General features: G+C 53.4%; 1 protein-coding gene and 1 long non-coding RNA gene across 2 annotated transcripts in view; both read left to right on the top strand.

Moving 5' to 3' along the window:
• The first annotated feature begins 719 nt into the window (after positions 1-719).
• Clec2l (C-type lectin domain family 2 member L) lies at positions 720-19,138 on the top strand. Its single transcript, XM_040728632.1, is given in 6 exon segments — positions 720-857; positions 860-1,015; positions 12,459-12,533; positions 16,022-16,188; positions 16,677-16,777; positions 18,417-19,138. Coding segments are annotated over 6 exon segments (633 nt in total). The 5' UTR covers positions 720-835; the 3' UTR covers positions 18,529-19,138.
• Positions 19,139-19,683: 545 nt separating this feature from the next.
• LOC110339240 overlaps positions 19,684-24,308 on the top strand; it is a 92,432-nt gene continuing 87,807 nt past the window's right edge. The window contains exon 1 of the long non-coding RNA XR_002381353.2: positions 19,684-20,573. This is a non-coding gene — a long non-coding RNA (uncharacterized LOC110339240). The remainder of the gene's footprint in view (positions 20,574-24,308) is intronic.

Genomic DNA, 24,308 nt, shown 5'->3' with positions numbered 1-24,308 from the left:
GGCCAGCTGAATTGGTGAGCCCAAGGTTCAGTGAGAGTCCCGTATCAAAGAAGAAATAAGAGGGTGTCTAGTGTGGTGGTGACGTCTTTAATCCCAGCACTTGGGAGGCAGACACGCTGTGAGTCAGAGGCTATCCTGGTCTACATACTGATTTCCAGGGCTGTACTAAAAGAAAAAAAAGTGCATAGTGAATATACCATAAAGACACCAGGCTTCCACGTGCAATTTCGAACACTCCCACATAAACCAGAAACGAGGGAGGGCAAGTCCCTGACTCAGTAGATGGTCGGTCTGGCTTTCTGGCCACAGCGCTGCTCTGCCGTGTCCCCTTGCATCTTGGCTCGTTTCTCTTAGCTGCTGAGAATCTGGTGGGCAAGTCTCAGCCCCGACTCTGCTCTGCCTGCAGGTCACCCCGGAGCAGCCTTCCCAGGGCCTTGCCCCGGGAACAGCCCCCCCCCTTTTAGAAGATGCCCAGCAGGAGGCTGGGGAGGCGGAGCACCTTGGCTCATCGCTGCCCTGACCTTCCGCTGCGCGGGAGTGGGTGGCGGGGCTGGTGACCTGAGCTGTCCTCCCTCCCTGCAACCCCGCCCGCGGTCGCAGCTCCCGCACAGTCCCGGCTCCTCCCCCGCGCGGGGCTGGGCGCGCAGGCTGCGGCGCGCACAGCGGGGATCAGAGCGGCTCCGGGCGCCGGGAGCCGGGCTCAGCCCCGGTCTGTGGACGCCGCGGCCCCGGAGCACACAGAGTCGGCCTGGGGGGCCCGCGGGGTGCACGCAGCGCCGAGTGCGCGTGGGGCCGGGCCCCGCAGCCGGCTGCAGGAGTGCGCGCGCGCCACGGCATGGAGCCGGCCCGAGAGCCCCCGGGCGCACCCGCCCGCCACCCCCCGCCGCGCGCCCCGCTCCCGCGGCTCCCAGGCCACGCTCGCCAGCCGAGGCCGAGGCCCGTGGCCCAGAGGGGCTGTTGCGACGATCGGGGTCAGGCTACGAGGGTAGCACCAGCTGGAAGGCGGCCTTGGAGGGTAAGCGCGCAGCCTTCCATCCCTCGGCCCCCGACTCGGGACCCGGAGTCACCTTGACAGCTCGCAGAAGGGAGGGTGATCGGGAGAATTTATTCATTTCGGGGGCAGGTAGATGTCAGTGTGGGAGGAGGAGGGGCCGCTGGGGACCACCACCTCTGGTCACAGCCTTTGCTGCCAATTCCCTCTTTGACCTTGGAGCACGATTCGTGCTCCAACCTTAGTTGGGTCCGGTGTGAATAACCTGCCCCCCCCCCCCCCGCACTGGCCTGAATCTGTGGCAGAGAAAACACTTGGTGCCTCGTAAAATTAAAAGCTATGGTTCCCCGAGGTGGTGCCTGTACTCTGTGGGGTGTGGGAGGGGTGCTCTGCTGGTGATGAGACTGATGGGGTCCGCAGAGGTCCCTCCTAGAGATTTGGAGGTGCCACTGGTTCCAGGGAGCGACCCCGGGCTCTCCGGGAGACAACGAGGCTTCCAAGAAGATTTCAAGTGCACACGCTCTTTTAGGAAACTTGGGTTGGCTGGCTGCAGGTGAGTGGTGCTGTTTGGGAGATGCTGGAGTTGGCCATAGGGAGGGTCAGCTTCCTGATGCTTCGCAGGCTCCTACCCAACAGGAACTGGGTAGCATTAACTAGGGACGGAGTCAGAGGAGGGCATCTCAGAGTGATTTTTTTCAGGGGTGTGGGACAGACAGGGAAGGGGCCGAGAGCAGGTGGCTGGAACTAGCCAGTCCCCTGTGGACAACTGAACCTTAGGGTGCTGGGAACTGATGAAGGCAGGGGTGAGGGGAGGGAAGGAGAGAGAGAGTGTGTGAGAAGGGATGTATCTGAGGGACCACCCGGGCCAGGCTGTGGAGTTTGTTTGTTTGTTTGAAGGAGCTGCGAGGGTTTACCATCGCAAATCTGCAAGGGGGAGGAAGACTGCAGCAGAAGTCTGGTGGGCGAGGAGGGTGGGTGCAGTCTGGAGATGCAGAACATGGAGGACCCTTGGCCAAAGACTGTGAGCCAGGGCAGGACAGTCTGTGGAGGGCCCTGAGGCTTCCGAAGAAGCCCCATAGTGGTTAGGAACCACGGGCCTTCCCCCAGAAGCAAGGCTATTGCAGCGGAGAAACAGACTGGAAGCTTGTGTGGAATAAAGACCAACCAACCCTTCCTGGGTGCGCGTTTCTGGTTAGCGGTTGGCTCATATCAGTGGTATTCCTTGGTTCTTTGGCAAGTATTTGAGAGGGTCAGCGCTACTAACCTTCACCCTCACCCCCACTGGGTGGGGCTGTTTCAGGGTAGTGTGGCTGGCTGCCTCTGGGACCAACCCTGGCATGTGAATACACTGACTCTTGTGGTTCCTACCACCAGCATGGCTGACTGACCCAGCCCATCAGCTGAAGGAGAGGCTATACCCTGGGCAGGAGGAAAGCGAGAGCTCTCGGTGGTGGTCCAGCACACCAGCGTACTTGGCATCTTCTTGCGGTCCAGCCTTGTCTCATCTGAAATGACATGGCTCCCTGGTGATGTCACCATTGTCCCTCTTTTGATCTCTGGTGCACATAAGAGCACCCCCTCCCAGTGGCTTGGCCTGCCCACTGTTGTACAGGACATTTTAGTTGGTCCTGTGAGGTCTTCTTAGATGTTCCTTGGGTGTGTTCTGTCTCCACCCAAAAAGGAGAGCCCATGGGCTGGAACTGGTCCTCACCAGTGGCTGCCACCATATAGGACCTTTGAGCTGACTTGTACATTCTTTCTACAGTGGTAAGGCACCTTTTTAGGCCCTGGGCATATCCAGCACTCACAGAGGGCCAGAGTCAGTTTGGTGAGGAGCCAAGAGCTGGTAAACTCAAGCCACGCACTCATATCCCCTGGTAGGCTTTGCTTATTTAAGCCCAGGGTTTCTCCTGCCATGATTTCTACCCCACAGCGCTAGTCAGAGAAAGGTCTGGAGTGTAGGTTCTGTTGTGGTGGCTCCTTTCCCAGTTCCCTGAACAGCCTGGGTGAGGAGCCAGGAACAGGGGTGAGCATCTGCTCAGCTGGAGTCCTTTGAGGTTGTCCTTGAGGCTGCTCTAACCCTGGCTTCAGTTCTCCTATGATACACTATGGATGGAGATCTGCTGGCCCTGGGGGCCCAGTGGGCTTGCAGGAGGTGATGGAGATGGGGGACCCTTGGCCAAAGGCTGCCAGCCAGGGGAAGCTTCTGAAATGCCAGGGCTGAGCCCCCAGACATAGCTACACCCTGATCTCACTTTGCCCTAGGCAGTTGTGACCCAGAGCTGTGTGTGTATCTTAGTTACCTTTAACTCTCCTTCTGCCCTTAGTGAGGTGCATCAGCTCTGGAGAGGTGAGCGCCTTAAATATCTCACTCAAGGACTCACTGGCCGCTAACACACGAAACCTCCTTGGGATTTGCCACGGGGCCCTCTGACAGGAAAAGCTTGCCTCCCTTCTGGTGCAAGCAAGGACGCTGGCTCAGAGAGGCTAACGGGACAGAATTCAGTCGCGCTTTGAGCCCACAACTCTCCTCTCCTGGCCCCTCAGAAAAGCCTGCTGCCCTCGGGAGGAGCTCTTCCCTCCTCATAGCTTGAAGGAATTGGAGAGCTCCAGTCAGAAGGCCGAGGGCTAGAAGACAGTCAACCGTTAGCTCTGGAAACAGAAACCAGACATGGGTTGGCCTGTGAAGGCTGCTTTCCCTGCGGGTGTGAGTCTGTCCTTCCAGGTGAAGGCTGGTAAAGCTGACCAGAGTAACCCTGAAGATGGTTCGAGACAGGACTATTTCCGGCCTTTGGCCCAAGTGTGGGGCAGAGCGTTCTGGGGTAAGGGAGAGGGGACAGAATGACTCTGCATACCTCGGGCTATATAGATTTCTCAGTGGTCACCAATTCTGAATTTTTAATGTTGAAAGTTTTTTTTTATTATGCACAAACCCACAACTTCCTGATCAAAACCACACACATGCATTTGGCAAAAGCTACCTAAAATTTTAAAAATTACCAGGCTTCACATTTGGGTATTTTAAAATAGGATTATGCCAGCCAGGCTGTGCCCTGGGCAGTTTAGACGTCAGCCATGGGCTTCTTTTGGGATGTGCGTGTGAGGGGGTATGAAGAGCCAGTGCTTTCCAGTTGTTCCTTCTAATGTTAGGCCAAGTCATCCTCATTTAGGAGCCCAGACGACCTGCACTGTAAACTCTAGGGTATGTGGATGGGCCATTGTGTGGCGGGATGACTCTCAGCTTAGACGCTTGTGAAACACTGGAGCATGTACACACCACAAGAGCCATGGTGAGCCCTAACTCCTAGGACCTGAGAATGTGTCCTTGGGGGGAACTGTGGTCCTGGCAGGCATTGGTTAAGAGGAAGCCAGAATGGAGTCAGTGGCCCCAGTCCCATAGGAACTGGCGTCCTTAGGCAAACACAACCTCACCCTGGAAGGCTGCATGCTAAGAACACTGGCGTCCTTGGACAGACACAACCTCACCCTGGAAGGCTGCATGCTAAGAACACTGGCGTCCTTGGACAGACACAACCTCACCCTGGAAGGCTGCATGCTAAGAACCACTGAGGCTGGGGTAATGAAACCATGAGCCAAGGGCTTTCGTCAGTGCACCAGGAGCTAGCATGCGTCAAGCAGGTCTTCCCCGGGGGCTCCAAAGGCAGCGTGGTCCTGCCAACACCTCAATTTTGGGACTTCTGGTTTTCATAACCTTATTTTTGAAGCCACCCGGTTGGTGGCACCTTAGTTATGCAATCTGAGAAAGCAGGTACCACATGGACTTCAGCCCCAGGCCTCCAAGAGGGCAGACAGTGAACAGTGTGTTGGGAGTCCTAGGGTGTCTGTCTTAGGGTTTCTATTGCTGCAGTGGAACAGCAGCTCGGGGAGGAGAGGGTTTATTTGGCTTACACTTCCAAATCACTTCTCATCACCAAGGGCAGGAACCTGGAGGCAGGAGCTGATGCAGAGGCCATGGAGGAGCTGCTCGCTGGCTTGCTTCCCCTGGCTTGCTCAGCCTGCTTTCCTACAGAACCAGGACCACCAGTCTAGGGATGGCACCACCCACCATGGGCTGGGCCCTCCCCCATCGCTCACTAATTAGGAAAATGTTCTACAGCTGGGTCTTGTGGAGGCCTTTTCTCAATTAAGGTTCCCTCCTTTCAGATCACTCTAGTTTGTGTCGCGTCGGCATAAGGCCAGCCAGCATAGTGTCCTTCTGTCCCCGCTGCCTGAAGGAGTGGACAGGCTCTTCATTCTGATGGTGTGGGGATGTGTGTGCGCACCCTCCTTTTCTGCTAAGTTCCTACGACCCGGCTGACCAAGGATGCAGCATCCAGTGGGGGGATTTTGAGTCCTAGCCTGTGTCGTGCAACGCAGTGGCCGAGTCCTACTTTAGGGAACCCAAAGGAATTCAGTGCAGTTCTTCATCCCCAGGGGCTAGGGGGCAGTGCTCAGAATCCATCGTGTTGGACACAGATCTAAGCACTCTACTGCCCTCCTCCGGCAGCCACGGGGCATCAGTACCAGAAACCCTCACCAGACCCCAAGATTCAAGGATGCATGGGATCTGCTCCCATCTCACATGCTTTAGACATCTCTGAGTTCACTATAGTGCCGAATACAATGTACATGCTGTGTACTTAGTTGCTAGTCTGTATCATTCAAGGAAAAACAACGACATGAAAGTCTGCGCATGCTCAGTATTGATGCCAGTTTTTCTCAGTCTAGAGTTGGTTGAGTGTGTGGACCCACAGTCAGGAAGGGCCTCGTGTGCACTGAAAGCTCATAAAAACCAGGGAGGTAGACCCTGACATGGGGTAAGTGGAGCGGAATAGATGCTCAGTAACTTCCTTACCTGTGCACATCCAGGAAGGGGCAGAGCAGGATATGAGCCCGGGAAGTGACTTCAGATGCTGTGTTCTTGTCCTCAGCACACAGGTTTGACAGAGGGGAGGGAACGAGGGGAGAGCGTGTTCTCCACTGCAGAGCTGTGTGGTTCCGGGAGACACAGACTGTGCCGAATCTCACCCCAAGGACAGCGGAGCAGTGAGAACAAGCTCCATGCTCCTGTGTTCCCACACTGCCTGAAGCCATGCACCCAGACTCCCAGTGGACACAGGTGCAGTTCAGGGTAGACCCCTGAAGGACTCCAGTAGAGAACCATAGCATAGACGCCTGGAAGAACCCAGTGTAGTCCCCAGTAGAACTCAACATAGACCCCTTGTGAAATGTAACTTATCCTCCGGAGGAACCCAGCATAGACTTCTGGAGGAACCCAGTGTAGCTCCCCGATGGAGCACAGCAGAGGCCTGTAAACCCAGCAGAGATCCCTGGAGAAGCTTAGTATAGACCCTTGGAAGAGCCTAGTGTAGGCTTCTAGTGGACCCCAGCATAGACTCCAGGAGGAATATAGTGTAGATTCATGATAGAGACCAGCATAGACTCCAGGAGGAATATAGTGTAGACTCATGATAGAGACCAGCATAGACTCCAGGAGGAATATAGTGTAGACTCATGATAGAGACCAGCATAGACTCCAGGAGGAATATAGTGTAGACTCATGATAGAGACCAGCATGGACTCCAGGAGGAATATAGTGTAGACTCATGATAGAGACCAGCATAGACTCCAGGAGGAATATAGTGTAGACTCATGATAGAGACCAGCATAGACTCCAGGAGGAATATAGTGTAGACTCATGATAGAGACCAGCATAGACTCCAGGAGGAATATAGTGTAGACTCATGATAGAGACCAGCATAGACTCCAGGAGGAATATAGTGTAGACTCATGATAGAGACCAGCATAGACTCCAGGAGGAATATAGTGTAGACTCATGATAGAGACCAGCATAGACTCCAGGAGGAATATAGTGTAGACTCATGATAGAGACCAGCATGGACTCCAGGAGGAATATAGTGTAGACTCATGATAGAGACCAGCATGGACTCCAGGAGGAATATAGTGTAGACTCATGATAGAGACCAGCATGGACTCCAGGAGGAATATAGTGTAGACTCATGATAGAGACCAGCATGGACTCCAGGAGGAATATAGTGTAGACTCATGATAGAGACCAGCATAGACTCCAGGAGGAATATAGTGTAGACTCATGATAGAGACCAGCATGGACTCCAGGAGGAATATAGTGTAGACTCATGATAGAGACCAGCATGGACTCCAGGAGGAATATAGTGTAGACTCATGATAGAGACCAGCATAGACTCCAGGAGGAATATAGTGTAGACTCATGATAGAGACCAGCATAGGTCTCTAGCTGAGCCCAGTGTAGACCCTGGGAGAGACAAGCATATATCCTTGGAGGAAACTACTGTTGGACCCTGGGATAGCCCAGTGTAGAACTGTGGAGGGACAGGACGCAGAACCCTGGGATAGCCCAGAGTAAGTCTCCAGAGCAGTGGTTCTCGCTCTTCCTAACGCTGCGACCCTTCGGTACAGTCCCTCATGCTGTGGTGACTGCAACCATACTTTATTATTGTTTTGTTCTTTTTGAGACAAGGTTTCTTTGTGTAGCCCAGGCTGCCCTAGAACTAGCTCTGTAGACAAGGCTGGCCTCAGACTCACAGAGATCCGCCTGCCCCTGCATCTTGAGTGCTGGGATTAAAGGCGTGCGCCACCATCCCCGGGATCATAAAATTATTTTCATTGCTACTTCATAACTGCATTTTGCTACTGTTATGAACCCTAATGTAAATATCTGTGTTTTCTGATGGTTTTAGGCAATCCCTGTGAAAGGGTCATTTGACCCCCCCCCCAGGGATCATGGTGCACAGGTTGAGAGCCACTGCTCTAGAGGAACCCAGCATGGGCCTCAGTGGAGCACAGTGTTGACCCCCTGAGGAGTTCAGCTTAGTTCCTGGAGAAATCCAGCGTAGATGGGATGGATCTCTGGTGGTGCGTAGACCTGCTCAAAGGAATGATTCCAAAATATTTGCGTGTCTCACAGGTCAGGACCACAGACTGAATGCAGGATTTCACCCTCTATCCCTTTAGACGCCCATTAAGAAACAGCAGAGGGACATTTTAAATGCCAATCACAATAAGAACTGGAGCAGAGAGCTTATGAGTGCCGACAGACCTAGGCCCATCTGTGGAAGACCATTGAGCAGAGCCGCCACAGGCGTCACACTTGATCCAAGTGCCCAGGGACGGGGGATGGGGGAAGATGGACTGGGAACAGGGAGAAGAGTGTGGAACTTCTTTCAGAGTTATGGAGCCCGGATCTAAATAGCCTGTCCCCATCTCAGGCAGGAACTTGAGGTAAAGCTCTCAAGAATCAGGACTATTATACAGGACTACACAAGGAGCAGGCCATGGAGTCCACTTTCTCATACTAAGTGTGGAGGCCACTCTCCCTGCCTTCTTAGGAAGAGCCCTCCCCAAGCCTATAGCCTCAGAGGAGGAAACAGAAGAGCTTCCTTCAATCTATCCAGATGGGAAAAGCCAAGAAATTTAACAGTCCTGAAATCAGCCAGCCTGACCCCCTGCCACGCTCCCACAGATAGCAGTGGGCTCTAGGCTCCAGGGGGCTCTTTAGTCCTCCTGCCTTTAGCTGTGAGCAATAACCAGGCACCCACAGGAGTTGGAATAAGCATTTTGAAAGACTCTGCTGGGAGGAGTTCACACTCTTCCCGTCTCTCCCCTTGCCCAACAGCTCTCGGTAGCATCTTCAGAGAATCCAGTGCATCACTAAAACAAGAACAGCTGCTTTAAGAAAGGACTCCAAGGCACAGCTGGAGCAAACCCCAAACACCTTAAATTCTCCTTACAGAACTGAAAGCCTGCTAAAAGGGCAAGAGGAGGAAGCTGAAGACATCTTCCCGGAAATAAACCAGAGATAGAGAGGAAGAAGCTGAAGAGACCTTCCCGGAAATAAACCAGAGATAGAGAGGAGGAAGCTGAAGAGACCTTCCCGGAAATAAACCAGAGATAGAGAGGAGGAAGCTGAAGAGACCTTCCCGGAAATAAACCAGAGATAGAGAGGAGGAGGAGAGCTGTGCATTGATGGCACACGCCTTTAATCCCAGCACTCGGGAGGCAGAGGCAGGCGGATCTCTGTGAGATCGAGACCAGCCTGGTCTGCAAGAGTGAGTTCCAGGACAGCCTCCAAAGCTACAGAGAAACCCTGTCTCGAAAAACCAAAAAAACAAAAAACAAAGAGAGAGAGATAGGAAGAGGAGGGGGAGAGGAGGAGGAGGGAAAGGGATCAATTTAGGAACACAAACATTTGAAGACTGACTTTCAGAAGGAAGTCAGAAAAGGAAAGAAGAAGCCACCAGTGATATAATTAAAGAAAACTTTTTTGTCACTGAAGGACATGAATGTCCAGGTTGAAGGGGCCCATCAACTGTCCACTGGAGTGGACAGAAATATCTGTATCCAGCCAATGTATGAGGTGCAGGATGGAATTCCTGGATAGAAGCAAACTAAGTTGAAATAAAGCAGCTCCTGGTGAGAACAGAGAGCTAGGCTTTTCAAAAGCAGCACTGGTGCTAGCTGGCAACAAGTACTTTTCAAGTTCTGCAGAAAGATTTCCAAGCTGAAATGCTAACTCCAGGAGCACTAGCCACCATGGTATTTAGTAAATGTTGCTTGGTGTTATGGTGGATTGTGTGTGTGTGTGTGTGTGTGTGTGTGTATACTCAAGAGTCAGTACCTGCAGAGGCCAGAAGAGGGAGCTGGATCTGGATCTGGGGTTCCTGGAGTTTGTGAGCTGCCCCTCGTGAGTGCTGGGAACTGAATTCAGGTCATTTGCGAGGACACACTCTATAACTGTTTATCCCTCTGTTCTTCAGTGCCAGAAAGTTTTAGTTATATCACTGATGGCTTCTTCGCTTTCCTTTTCTGACTTCCTTCTGAAAGTCAAAGTCTTCAAATGTTTGTGTTCCTAAATTGGTCCCCTTCCCTCCCCCTCCTCTCCACCTGCTCTTCCTCCTTCCTCCCCCCTCCTATCTCTTTATCTCTGGTTTATTTCCGGGAAGATGTCTTCAGCTTCCTCCTCTCGCCCTTTTAGCAGGCTTTCAGTTCTGTAAGGAGAATTTAAGGTGTTTGGGGTTTGCTCCAGCTGTGCCTTGGAGTCCTTTCTTAAAGCAGCTGTTCTTGTTTTAGTGATGCACTGGATTCTCTGAAGATGCTACCGAGAGCTGTTGGACAAGGGGAGAGACGGGAAGAGTGTGAACTGTTGTGAAGTTCACATTTAACTTTGCTTATCTCCCCCTCCCCCCCCCAGTGGGGCAGCCACTAGGAGGCACGGAGGAGAGCACACAGGAGAAAGAACAGGACAGCAGGGGGCTGGAGAGATGGCTCAGAGGTTAAGAGCACTGACTGCTCTTCCAGAGGTCATGAGTTCAATTCCCAGCAACCACATGGTGGCTCACAACCATCTGTAATGAGATCTGGTGCCCTCTGCTGGTGTGTAGACGTACATGGGGGCAGGGTGTTGTGTTCGTAATAAATAAATAAATCTTTAAAAAAAAAAAAAAGAACAGGACAGCAACACGGGATTGGGGCCAAGGAACTCTCAGGCCACAGGTTCAGGGAGACTCCAGGGTGGCAGCTGGGGCCAGCCAGACTAAGCAGGTGGGGCGGTCAGGGGTCACATCTTTAAGACAATTGTTTTGGACTGGATGTTAATTTCCTCCCAATATTCATATGCTGAGTTGCTAAGCACCAATATGATGTCCACCAGTGTATCTGTACTTTTTTTTAAAAAGATTTTATTATGTATACAGTGTTCTACCTACATGTTTGACTGCAGACCAGAAGGGGGCGCCAGATCTCATTCCAGATGGTTGTGAGCCACCATGTGGTTGCTGGGGATTGAACTCAGGTCCTCTGGAAGAGCAGCCCATTCTCTTAACTCTGAGCCATCCCTGCAGCCCTGTATCTGTACATTTAATGGTCAAGATGGTAGAAGAACCAAACCAGAAGGTTTGGAAGAGGCATCCATGTCTCTAAGATCCTGTGGAAAACCGTGATGATGGTAACAGTGGATGCTGGCATGTTGGGAAACTGGGTCCCTGCAGTGTTTGCTGATGGACATGTAAATGTTATGATCGCTGTGGAAAACGCTCTGATGTTTCCTCAAGAGGTTACCCAGAATTACCGCATGACCCAACAGTTTTCCTAGCCATGCACCCCGAAGAATTGGAAGCAGGGGTCCCAACAGATTTGTTCACTCCTGTGTTATTTACAGTGGTCAAAGCAAAGCAACCTGAGTATCTACCAACTATCTGGTTTCGCTCCTGTTGCTGTGGTGACAAATTCAAGGCAGGAGACAGTTCAGAATTTATTTCAGCTCACAGTTCCAGGCTCTAGTCCAGCGTTGTCAGGGAAGTCAGGGCGGCAGCTTGAAGCAGCTGTCACCTCTACAGTGAGAGAGAGAGAGAGAGAGAGAGAGAGAGAGAGAGAGAGAGAGAGAGAGAGAGAGAGAGAGAGAGAGAGGTGTAGTACCCATTCTCTAATCTTACACCACTGAGGCAGGGACCCCAAGCCAGGGAAGAGCGCCACCCATTGGCTCTTCCCACACCAATGAACACAGCCAAAGCAACCCCCCCAGACACGCCCGGCCTGATAGAGACAATGGCTTCACTGAAACCCTCTCCACGGGTGGTCACGCTGACCGTCAAAACTGACCATTGCAGATGCATAGACCCCATGTGATATATCCATGAAATGAAATGATGAACCATAACAGGAGTCAGGATCTGTTACATGCCACAGCATGGATGAGTCTTGAGAACCTGTTAGGTGAAATAGACCACAAGATCCCACTCGTGAAATCAGCAGGATTGGCAAATGAGTAGAGACAAGGCGGGCAGAGCCGCAGTGCCTAGGGGATGGAGCGCTAGAGTTTCTGGTTGGTGGGTACAGAGCCTCTGCTCACAGACGTGAAAGTTTCGTGATAGCAGGGCCAGCCTGGCTGTGTGGTGCTAGTAATTGAGCACTTTAAGATGGTTAAAATGGCAAATTTTATGACGTATTACATGTGTCTCATGAGATACATACCACAATAAGATAGGAAAACCCTCTGTTTTAAGTCTAAAAAGCTTCCTTTATTATGATAAAGATGTTAAGTGGAAATAAACGAGGAGAATCCGGGGAGTGGGTTTGGGGTACAGATGGGTGGAGGAGGACGGGGGGGCGGGGGGCAGACATCCTGTCTCATGGCTACTAGGGCAGGATGGGCGGAGCCTGGGATGCGCTGGGAGAGCAACCGCAGAGTCTAGGTCAGAAAGCTGTGGCCGCCCCAGAAGCAAGGAGTCTGTGGGCCGCGGGGGTGACGCAGCTGGGGCTGTGGTCTCAGAGGCAGGCATCATCGCATCATCCCGAGCGCTGGTTACGGCTCTTGCTCGGTTCCACGCATGAGGCTCCCGCTGCTGGGACTGGCCACGGCGGTGGCGGCTGGAGAGGCAGCTGACACCGTCTGCTTTCATCTTCTCCTCAGACACCACCACGCGCCTGCTGCTGGGGGCCATCGCGGTCCTGCTGTTCGCCATCTTGGTGGTGATGAGCATCTTGGGTGAGTGTGCATGTCAGGGTGTGTCAGCAGCGCACATGCCTGTGCGTGCTGTGTGCCCCAGTGGGCACACCTGGTCCCGGCAGGTCCAGCTAGGCACATGCCTCCACACGGAGGAATGGGAGGAGGCTCGCAGTAATGCAGAAATAAAGTGGTTGGTTGTCAATGTGGTTGTAACCTGAAATAGTACAAATCCACATGGACTGTACACGTCCCATTCACTGGCCGTGCAGGAAGCAACGGGACCAAGGAGTCCATTTGTAAATGCCATGGGCTTTCAGAGCAGGCTAGGTAGGCAAAGCCTCTGGAGGTGACATTTGGAGACACGACACTTTAAATGTCACATTCATTCGACAAACACTTATTGAACTTTGCTACATGGAGGGAAGGAGGGAGAGGGTGGGAGGGAGGAAGAGGAAGGGAGAGGGAGAGGGAGGGGGAGAGAGGGAGAGGGGGCTTCCCCTACACTTGTTGATTCTAAGTTGTATTTAGTTCAAAATAACCCTTATGCTGAAGGGTTGTCCTTCAGAGTGGAATAGTCTGTATTTTGTTGTTTTGTTTTGGTTTTTGGTTTTTTCAGACAGGTTTCTCTGTGTAGCCCTGGATTTCTGGTACTCACTTTGTAGACCAGGCTGGCCTCGAACTCACAGAGATCCACTGCATCTGCCTCCCCAGTGCTGGGACTAAAGGCGCGCACCCCCACTGCCCGGCTAGGAGTGGATCACTCTGAATGCTACATGGGAAACATTGCAAGGGGGAGGGGCTTGCAAACATGGAGTACTGTGTGGTAGTTGACTGTTTACAGAGGTAAAGCAGGGCAGGCAAGGCTCCCAACAGGGATGAGTGAGTGATCTGAGAGACCTCTGTGGAGTCTGCAGAAGGGCCTGAAGCTTTTCCTCCTCCTCTTCCTCTTCTTTTTGAGACAGGCTCTGATGTAGCCCAGGTTGGCCTTGAATTCCCGGTGTTGTTGAGGCTGGCTCTGAACTCCTGGTCTGACTGCCTTCACCTCCCCAGTGCAAGATTAAGGGTATTCTGTGCCACACCAGGTCTGGCTGGTGTGTGTCACCACACCTGGCTTATGCAATGCTGGGGATCAGACTCAGGCCTTGTGCATGCAAGGCAAGCGCCTACCCTCTTGTCCTCAACCTTCAAGTGTTTTATTTTTATAGCGTGTGTGTGCGCGTGAGTGCGTGTGTGTGCCTGTGTGTGCGTGTGTGTAGGTCAGAAGCGGGCATCATATCCCCTGGAGTCACAGGCAGTTTTATGCCGCCTCGTGTGGGTGCTGTGAGCGGAACTCAGGTCCTCTGCCAGAGCACTTGTGCTTTTGGCCGCTGAGCCATCTCTCCAGCCTCCTTCATCTTTAGAAAGCAGTTGGACCAGGAGTAGACAGTCTCATTAAGATGGTGAAAATCCACTTACACTATCAGTCTCTACTAAGACCTCCCTTGTCCAACTTGCTTGACAAGCAGAGGGGCCGAATATATTTACAAGTGGACTGAGAGCCATGGGGCCAGATCAGCTTTGCCTAGATAAGGCTACAGAGCAATGGTTCTCCCTCCAGCCCTGTCCTGGGTCAGCAGGTCAGCAGGTCAGCAGGTCCTGTGTGGACACAGCTTTGGTGCTTCCAGCAAAGCTTAGCTGTCTCTCAGGAGAACCAGGAAAGAGGCTACACCATGGACAGCGCTCCCAAGTGGGCCTGTGTCAGCGCTTAGACGTGTCCAGCAGTGTGTTGGTGTCCATGCCCAGGATAGTGTAGCTCCTTGGGTGGAATGACCCCATCTTACTCAGTATTTTAATTAATCATTTATATGCTCATGGGATTTGCAGTTAGTGTCATTCCATATGATCAACAGGGGAAAGAAAGATTAAAATTTACCTGTAAGGCCTACATAGTGGCATACACGTGGTAGCCCACGATTGGAGAGGCAGAGGCAGGAGGATCAGGGGTCCAAGGTCAGTTTTCGAGAAATTGAAGTCAGTGTCTTAGTCACTGTTGTATTGCTTTGGAGAGATGCCGTGACCATGGCAACTCTTATAAAGGAAAGCATTTAATTGGGTGGTTTACAGTTCGGAGGTTCAGTCCACTGTCATCCCGGTGGGATAAGGCAGCGTGCAGGCAGACAAGGCTCTGGAGAAGGAGCTGATGCATCTTGAGCTGCAGGCAACCGGAAGTGAACTGAGACACTGGGCATAGCTTGAGCACAGGAGACCTCAAAGCCTACGCCCACAGTGACACACTTCCTCTAAGAAGGCCACACCCACTCCATCAAAGCCACACCTCCTAATCGTGCCACTCCTGTAACCTTTGGGTGACAGTTACATTCACACTGCTACAGTCAGCTTTGGTGACATGAGATGGTGTCAAAGTCCAAAACTAAAACTTACCTATAAAACTAATGAACCAGGCCTTGTGACTCATGCTTTTAATCCCCGAGCTTGGGAGGCAGAGTCAAGCAGATCTCTGTGAGCTTGAGGCCAGCCTGGTTTGCATAGTGAGGTCCAGGCCAGCCGGGGCTAAATAGTGAAACCAAATCAAACCTGAGATGAGCCCACAAGGAGGAGAAATATGTAAATCAAAGCCATACACACTTCTGGCTTTGGATTAGCATGTGTTCCGGTCTCCAGGAGATGCAGAGTGTAACTAAATACATGGATAAGAGGTCTTGGAGGGTGGGCAGACATTCTGAACTGCTTTCCCAGGAAAGAGTGTGTGTGTGTGTGTGTGTGTGTGTGTGTGTGTGTGTGTGTGTATGTATGTGTGTGTGCCATGTGAACTTTGGAAGGCCCAAGAGAGCATGGGATCCCCTAGAACAGGACTCACAGACAGCTGTGATCCACCATGTGGTTGCCGGGAATTGAGTCCAGATTCTTCGGAAGGGCAGCCAGTGCTCTTGACCTCTGGGCCATCTCTCCAGCCCCCACTTAAAAATATTTTTTACACCTATACTTAGTGGTGGGGTCGTGGGTGTACAAGTCAGGGGACAACATTCATGAGTTAGTTCTCAGGCCCTCATCTCCCGCTGCTTGGGTCCCGGGGATGCAGCTCAGGCTGGCAGGCTGGGGGGAGGGGGTAAGTGTCTTTACTCACTGAGCAAGCCATCGGCCCAGCTCAGGACTCACATTTAGAAGGAATTTTCTAGAAGTCCAGTGGTGAGCAGGGTTATGGAGCTAGTCATCGAGGGAGAGCGTGGTTATGAGACACTGTCCTGCCAGGGTCCCACCTGGCTGCCGAGATGCGGCCTTCGGGTCACATCCGGCCTGAGTTCCCAGGGTTGAGAGAGGTCTTTCTACGGTTTGTCCCTCTACGGTCCCCCATGGCGACACAGTGGCCAGCTTCCTCAGCGCCCTCTTCTTGTCCTTGTCATCTGGAACTCCTCGCTGAGGCACAGCGGTGTCCCTGGAGGGAAGGAATGGGAAAGGACTGGGGGGTCAGTGGGGACCTGGCAGTGCAGGGCGCACTCGGAAGCTCTCACCCCTCTCCCTCCTCGCAGCTTCCAAGGGCTGCATCAAGTGTGAGTCGCCCTGCCCTGAGGAGTGGCTGCTCTACGGAAGGAAATGCTACTACTTCTCGGAGGAGCCCCGAGACTGGAACACGGGGAGGCAGTACTGCCACACCCATGAGGCCGCACTGGCTGTGATCCAAAGCCAGAAGGAACTGGTGAGCACCTGGGTCGGGAGCCGGGACCCTCAGGCCCGTGCTTACTCTAAGGGGGAGACGGAGCCCCTGACCTCACGGTCACCTTGGATGTTGTGACACAGTGCTGCCCACCTCTGAAATAGGAGTGGGTCTCAAAACCTATTTCTGTTTGTCTGCGATGCACAACGTTTCTGTGCCACTGTCTGAGAACGTTCCAGAGGCGCAGGTAGGATAACCTATCCTGTGGGCCAGGCAAACTGGGGGATGGGACCCTTTTGAAGTTGTTGGGGACATCTGTGGCAAGCGTGGGAGGCTGTTCCGGTCTGGCTCCTGCAGTGTGGCTGCCCGGGGTTCTGCAGTCATTGGTCCTCACGTTTCCAAGGTGACGCCTCATCTTGGCACTCGCATCTCTCCAGAGCCAGCATTGTCCAGGCCCATCCCCAGCTTGGGCCCTGCAGCAGTGACAAAACTGCAACTCCATGCCCGGGCTTCTCTCTTTCCTTTTGCAGGAATTTATGTTCAAGTTCACACGGAGGGAGCCCTGGATTGGCCTGCGCCGAGTTGGAGACGACTTCCATTGGGTCAACGGGGACCCGTTTGACCCAGACACGTGAGCTGGGACTCCATTTTCTAGAAGAGAGATGAGCTTAGACAAGATGTCAGCCCAGAGGCGGCTCAGGCAGATAATGTGTGGTTTTGAGCCAGCTAGAGTTGATGGGTCTCTAGGGCAAGTGGGGGGCGGGTGTCTGGCTGGAGACCCTTTATGAAAGTGTTCTGATTTCCCTCCAAGTCCAGCCTGGTTTGGTAGGCCTGCCGTCACGGAGCTTCTTGGTGAAAGGCGCAGGCGTCCTCTCTCTGTGACATAGATGGGGTCATCTGTGCCGCTCCTGTTGGCCAGAACCTAGTCACGCGTACACACCTGGTTGCGAGGGACGATGGATGGTGACTTCCGTAGGTAGTGGGCCCTAAATGCAATGTGGCAACGAAGACAGAAACTCTAAGCACATTGCTCACTTGTCATTACTGATCACTTTTTTTTCTGTGACAGCCTCTTCTGGCACAGGTGCCCTAAGGGAGGGGCTGGGGGTGCTGTGTGGGCCCAAGTGATGCGGCAGGGATCTCGGGTGTGGCGAGTGTGATTGTGTGCGGTCCGCTGCCGTGTGTGTGTGTGTGTGTGTGTGTGTGTGTGTGTGTGTGTGTGTGTGTGTGTGTGTGTGTGTGTGTGGAGGCTGGGTAGGTTAGGGCAGGCAGGTCACTTCTGCTTCCAGTCCAGACTCTACCTGGGGAGCATTGTGCGCTAGGGTGCCAGCTCAGAGAGCGCGTGGCTGACAATCTGATGGCGACGGCAGGAGTGTCCCCAAGGCAGTGGCTGATGTGGGCAGGGCCCCGGCAGCAGGGCTGGTGATGCGTGTGGCCCACCCGAGCCCAGCTCCCACCAGAAGCCTTTCCCGAGTCTTTCCCTGTCATTCCGGCTCAGGGTGTCACCTCTTCCCCAGCCCCTCAGTGTCTCTTTGTCCCTCCAGGCAACACCATGGGAGAACCGTTCTTTGCCTTTCTGGAGACTCCCGCTGTTATTGTCCCAGGGAGTTCTGGGGGCTAGGGTCTCGAGTGCTGACCAACTGGGCAGGGACATTCCCTAGGGTGCCACCCACCCAGCTGCCAGGGAGCAGAGACGGGTGAACAAGCGCGGTTTCTATGGAATCCTCCCAGGGCCCTGTGTGGTTTTGGTGGATTCCAGGCCTCGCTGCTCTGTCCTTCCAGGGTGACGACATTCCTGAGCTTTTACAGGGTGCCAGACACTGAGTACTGTGAGGGAACCAGGAGGAGCAGGGCGTGGAGACCACACCCTGTTGGGCGGCTGGCTGCCTTGGGGACAGGGTGGGGACGGACACAGCCCCTGGAGGCTGTGGCAGAAGGTGCCTCACGGTGCAGACAGGGTTCTCCGGGAGAGTGCCTCCGGACTGGCACCTGAAGCTGACCTCAGAAGGGAGACAGGGATGAGGAAGCAGGGAGCCCTGGCGGCTGGTGTGTTGAAGTTAGCTCCAATGGCTGCAGCACAGGCTGGCACAGGGGGGACTCAGCTAGAAAGGTGCTGTCTTGGAAGATACTCCAGGGAGGACTTGAGGGAGGGTGGGGCCCGTGGGTCCCCCTGTGGTGAGCTGCCTGAGGGCGAGGGAGGGTGGGGCCCGTGGGGCCCCCTGTGGTGGGCTGCCTGAGGGCGAGCCTTGATCTTTTCTCTCGTGTCACAGATTCGCCATCTCGGGGATGGGGGAGTGCGTCTTTGTGGAGCCCACCAGGCTGGTGTCTACAGAGTGTCTGGCCACCCGGCCCTGGGTGTGCAGCAAGATGGCCTACACGTGATGAGCTCGGGCTCGAGGTGGCCCCCCGCTGCCCAGGCCCAGGGCAGGGTCTTTTCTACCCCCTGCTCCCAGCAGGAGCCGCCGCCTCTCTGAATGGAAGCCGCGGGGCAGGTGGCCTCTGCCGCTGTCCCCCCCTGGCTCCAGCGCTCCGAGGCCCCGTCCCTGGCCTCTCTTGTCCCCAGGCAGGCCCTGCGGCTTAGCAGTTATAGCTCACGTGCCGAGTAGTGTAGACGTCTTGCCCCCATACACACGAGTGTGCACACGTGTGCACGCACGCACACATCGCACACGCAGGCCCTTTGTAACAGGTCGCCCTTCCTTGGCTCTGCCTGGGAGCTTCCTCGCTGCAGCCTGGTGCTTCCGGGCAGGCGGGCAGAAGGGGGCTGACGTGGATCACACGGCTTTGGCTCAGCAGCCTGCCCTCCCCAGTGGATTCTCTCAGGTTGCTGGGGGAGGCAGGCAGGCACAGCTTCCTCTGCGCCTTGGAGAGAGCAGCCAGGGCGGGAGGCCCCTGTCTCTGTCCTCCCCGCCTCCCAGGTTCCTCAGGCAGGATCCCTGCTGTGCTCTGGTGCTGTTGTACTGGCCACTAACGGAATAAAGGCATAACTGCGTCCATGAGTCCGCTGCATTTGTTTCAGGGTCACAGCTGGGGGAGGGGCAGACGGGCGGTCTGCGGGGGCCACCAGAAAGATGTGCTTGTGCCAGCCCGACAAGCAGCAGCGTGTGGGAACCTAGGATGACAAGATGAGCAACGAAATGGGACACATTTCCCAGCCCGGGCTTCATTTAATGTTGGTGGTGCCGATGTTTCTCTCAGCCGGGTGAAGGGTGGACTCCATTCTGGTGTCTTCCTTACTTTTTGACTCCATGTGACAAATGCTCATTCACACCTACTGGGCTGGAGTCATTTAAGAGGAGGGAACCTCAGTGGAGAAAATGCCACAGAAGATGAGGCTGTAGACAAGCCTGGCGGGCGTTTTCTGAGTTACTGTTGATGGGGAGGGCCCTGCCTATTGTGGGTGGTGCCATCTCTGGTGTGGTGGTCCTGGTTCTATACGAAAGCCAACTGAGCATGGGGAGCAATCCAGTGAGCAGCTCCTCCACGGCCTCTGCGTCAGCTCCTGCCTCCGGGTTCCTGCCCTGACTTCCCTCGGTGATGAACAGTGACAGGGAAGCTTAAGTCAAATAAATCCTTTCCTCCCCAAGATGCTTTTGGTCCCGGAATTCATCACAGCCACAGAAACTTTGAAACATACTGGTACCAGGATAGTGGGGTATGGCTGTGACAGACCTGACCGTGTGATTTGGGGGGGACCGTGGAAGGGGTTTGTATCTCTGGGTTGGAAGAGCCATTGAGTGTTAAACCTCGTGGGCTGTTCTGTGGGAGCTTAGAAGGTAAGAATGTTGGGGGCAATGCAGACTGTGGGGGCCTGACTTCTCCAGAGGGACCTTTGAGAGCCCCTTAAAGACTATCAGGGGCGCCTGCTATTTTGAGTTGAGATCCCATGATTCCTGTCAGCTGAAGCTGTGACGGGAACAAGGTAACAGAGCCGCTGCAGTGAAGTCTTTGCTCTTCCGGGACAGTTGATGCTGGTCGGCTGGAGCCGAGAAATTAGCAGTGATTGAGAAGAGCCCAGCATCCCCGAGGTGAAGCGTTTCCGCACGCAGGAGCTGTGTTAAAGGCAGGCAAGGTTGGACCTGGCGAGGGCAGCTCCAGGAGTCGCCTGTCAGAGTGTCCCAGGTGGTGCTGGTTTTGCAGGCACAAAGGGGTCATGGAGAGCAGCTGAGGCTTGGCGCGGGAGAGACCAGGAGATGCAGCTGGTGAAGGTGCAGCCTCAGTAGCAGCTGAAGCCCCAGGACTGGAGGGTCACGCCGAGTTCAGGTTACACTAGCTCGATTGCAGCCGTGGACGCCAGCATTTTGGAGACTCCCAACGGCCATGGGACAATTGCCAATAGCAGCAGCAGCAGCAGCTATGGAGTGAAGCCTGCCCGAGCCTAGCAGACAGGTGTGGGTGCTGCGGGAAGCCCTTTGGACCCCAATAGCGTGAGTGAATCCCAGACACCGGGTGCTGAGTTGTTTACACTGCTGGAGTTTTGCTGTGTTCTGACTGTGACTGTGTCTGGTTCTCCCCGCTAGGAATAAGAAAGCATTTATTTTATTTTACTGGAGCCCACAGTTGAGAGACTGAACTTGTAAAGAGTTTTAAGAGACTTCGGATTTTAAAAGAGACCTGACATTTTAGAGGCTGAACTTTCGTTGTTGTTGTTTGGACAGGGTTTCTCTGTGTAGTCCTGGCTGTCCTGGAACTCTCTGTAAGCCAGGCTGGTCTGGGATTTACAGATCCGCCTGCCTCCGCCTCCTGAGTGCTGGGATTAAAGGTGTGCATCACCATCGCCTGCTGAGGCTGAATTTTTAAAGTGTTAGAATTTGTAAAGACTGTGAAAATTTTAAAGTTTTTTATGATTTAAATTGCAATATTTTGTTAACATGCCATCTTGGTGACAAATGAGAAGGAAAGGTTGTAATTGAAAAGTGATGTTTGTGTTTAGTTCGCAAGGGGGTCAGCTGTATTGACTAGTTTTATGTCTACAGAGTCATCTGAGAGGAGGGAACCTCAAATGCTTCCACAGCTGTAGGCAGGCGAGCCTGTAGGATGTTTTCCTAGTTAGTGATTGATGGGGGAGGGTCCAGTCCATCCTGGGTGGAGCCATCCCTGGGCTGTGGTCCTGGGTTCTATAAGAAAGCAGGCTGAAGCCGGGCGTTGGTGGCGCATGCCTTTAATCCCAGCACTCGGGAGGCAGAGGCAGGCGGATCTCTGTGAGTTCGAGGCCGGGCTGGACTGATAGCCTCCTAAACAATACAGAGAAACCCTGTCTCGTAAAAACCAAAAAAAAAAAAAAAAAAAAAGCAGGCTGAGCAAGCCATGGGGAGCAAGCCAGTGAGCAGCTCCTCTCCATGGCCTCTGCATCAGCTCCTGCCTCCAGCTTCCTGTCCTGCTTGAGCTCCTGCCCTGATGTGATGGGCAGCGCTGTCAGAGTAGGAAAACAAGGACTTTCCTCCACAGGTTGCTTTTCTTTTTTTTTCTTTTTGGTTTTTTTTTTTTCGAGACAGGGTTTCTCTGTGTAGCTTTGGAGGCTGTCCTGGAACTCGCTCTGTAGACCAGGCTTGGTCTCGAACTCACAGAGATCCGCCTGCCTCTGCCTCCCGAGTGCTGGGATTAAAGGCGTGTGCCACCAACGCCCAGCCACAGGTTGCTTTTAATCACGGTGCTTCGGCGTTTCATGACCGCAGTGGAAATCCTGACCAAGACACCTGCCATGCGACAGACACCATGCTAGGCTTGTGGGAATCTGTGTCCGTATGCCCCCCGGAAACATATAGGGAGAAGAGAGGAACTAGTGAGCTCTAGAATGTGCTGGAACATTCTAGAAGAATGGTTTATTCTGCTTGGGGGAGGATGGGATGATGTGAGTGGAACAGATTTGGTGACGTTCGTGTTGGGCTGGGTATGAGCTTTGAGGGTCCTCTGGTCTTAGGTACCCAGGTTTGCCTGGTGAGGGGCTGGAGGGGCCCTGGGGAGCCCCCATCACCATGCAGCCTGCAGTGGAGCCTGGCCTGACTTCCTGCTGGTGACTGCAGCCAAGTGTGGCATGGATGGCTGCCTGGGATCTGAGTCTCGGCATTTGGGTCCTGGCCCGTTTCAGAAAAAACCTCAGAGGCAAAATGCAGCCCACAGGGTCCTGTTCACTCCTCTGAGTATAGTGTTCAGACAAAACTACTCATTCCTGTTAATTTGTCTGTGTGCTTTCTAGGTATTTTTTCAGATATGGGTAATTTGGGTCTTCAAGGGAAGTCAGTGGGAGGGTAGGATGTAGGACAATTGGCTAGGGAATTCTGGGGGTGCCCCCCACTTATTAGTGTGGTTAAGGGCCAGGCATCTGGTAGACTGTCTCTAATCTGTGTTTGGTCATCGAAGTCTCTGGAAGGGCTGGAGAGCTCAGAGGTGACCTTTCACATCTTACTAAATGCTCTCTGGGCTGGAGAGATGCCTTAGTGGTCACGGCACTTACTGTTCGTGCAGAGGATCTGGGTTTAGGTCCCTGCACTGACGCGGTGGCTCATAACTGCCCGTGGCAACTCTAAATCCCAGAGGGTCTATGGTGGTTTGAATAGGAATGGTCCATAGGCTCACAGGTTTTTTATTTTTCATTTATTTTTTTATTTTATTTTCCAGTTTAAATTTAGATAAGAAACAAGGTTGCTTTACAAGTCATGTCTGGTCGTTAGGGAGTGGCACTGCTGGACGGGGATCAGGAGGCGTGGCCCTGTTGGAGGACTTGTGCCACTGGAGCTGGGCTTTGAGGTTTCCAGAGCCCAAGCCAGGCCCAGGGTCTCCCTCTCTCTTCCTGCTGTCTGCGGGTGTAGACGGAGAACTCTCAGTTGTCTCGTCTGCCTGCATGCCGCCATGCTTCCAGCCGTAAGGACGAGGGACTACACCTCAGAAAGTGTAAGCCAGCCACAATTAAATGCTTTCCTTTACAAGGCCATGGTGTCTTTGCAGCCGTAGAACATGGACTAAGACAGGATCCCAGGCCAGGCCTCTGCAGACACCAGCACGTGATGCACAGACGTACAGAAACAACAATACATATAATTAAAAAAAACGTTCTAAGTCCACTGCCCGAGGCTTTAAGGCCACCAGACAAAACAGCTTTCCTAACTTTGGGCTCATCTTGGGACCACAGGCTTCTGAGTCACTGATATTAAACAACTTTAAAACATTAAAAGAAATCCCCTCCGTTATCTGTTCCTAGGGGCTAAGGTAAGGAAATCCCAGGTGAAACCGAGCATGGCCGGCTTCCTTCTCCCGCACTGGGACAGAGCGGGGGCTCCATTCACGGTTACACCCAGCTAGTTCAGGACCCCATCTGCTAGTGGTCTGTGCTGGCTCGGGCGGTGCCAGGGTGGCTCCCTGTGCCTCTTCCTCGGTCTCACTAGGCAGTTTCCATCCCACACCCCAGCCTGGGCCTCAGAACGGAGCAGGCAAGGGCTCTGTATGGGCAGAGCGCAGCTGGGCTTTGGGGTGCTGGAAGACGCTAAGGGGAGACTTTGGAGGGGTCGGGGCAGTTTGGCTCTGCGTCAGTCACACAGTGGATAGTTTTGTTGTCACCTGAGAGGCAGATAAAAGGACAATCTGAACAACAAGTAGCGGCCTTTTGGGTTTAAGCGATTCTTAGGAGCTGTGAGGCAGGGAAGATATTCTCTCTCTCTCTCTCTCTCTCTCTCTCTCTCTCTCTCTCTCTCTCTCTCTCTCTCTCTCTGTGTCTGTCTCTCCTCTCTCTCTTTCCTAAGAATGACACACCAAGGAGGTGGCATAAAGAGTGGCATCTGAGCTCTTCAGAGCAGAGCTCTTGCCTCCTGGAGACTCTTTTAGCCTCCAGGGACCACGGCACTCCCCCCACCTCTGGCTCATGAGGCCAACAGTCTTCCATGGCCTTCCTCTGTGTGGCTGCATCTCAAAAGCCCGGAACCCCGTGAAAATCTTGTGGAGTAAAATAATGTGTTTCTGGGGACTCTTCTAAATTTTTGTTCATTATGTTGAACCAAGGGCCATTATCTATCTTTTTTTGTTTGTTTTTTCGAGACAGGGTTTCTCTGTATTGTTTTGGAGGCTGTCCTGTAACTCGCTCTGTAGACCAGCCCGGCCTTGAACTCACAGAGATCCGCCTGCCTCTGCCTCCTGAGTGCTGGGATTAAAGGTGTGTGCCACCAACGCCT

This window comes from Mesocricetus auratus, unplaced genomic scaffold, assembly GCF_017639785.1.
Source record: "Mesocricetus auratus isolate SY011 unplaced genomic scaffold, BCM_Maur_2.0 Super-Scaffold_100019, whole genome shotgun sequence".
Lineage (NCBI taxonomy): Eukaryota > Metazoa > Chordata > Mammalia > Rodentia > Cricetidae > Mesocricetus > Mesocricetus auratus.
The sequence above is the reverse complement of the archived record's forward strand: the minus strand, read 5'-3'. Positions and strand labels throughout refer to the sequence as shown.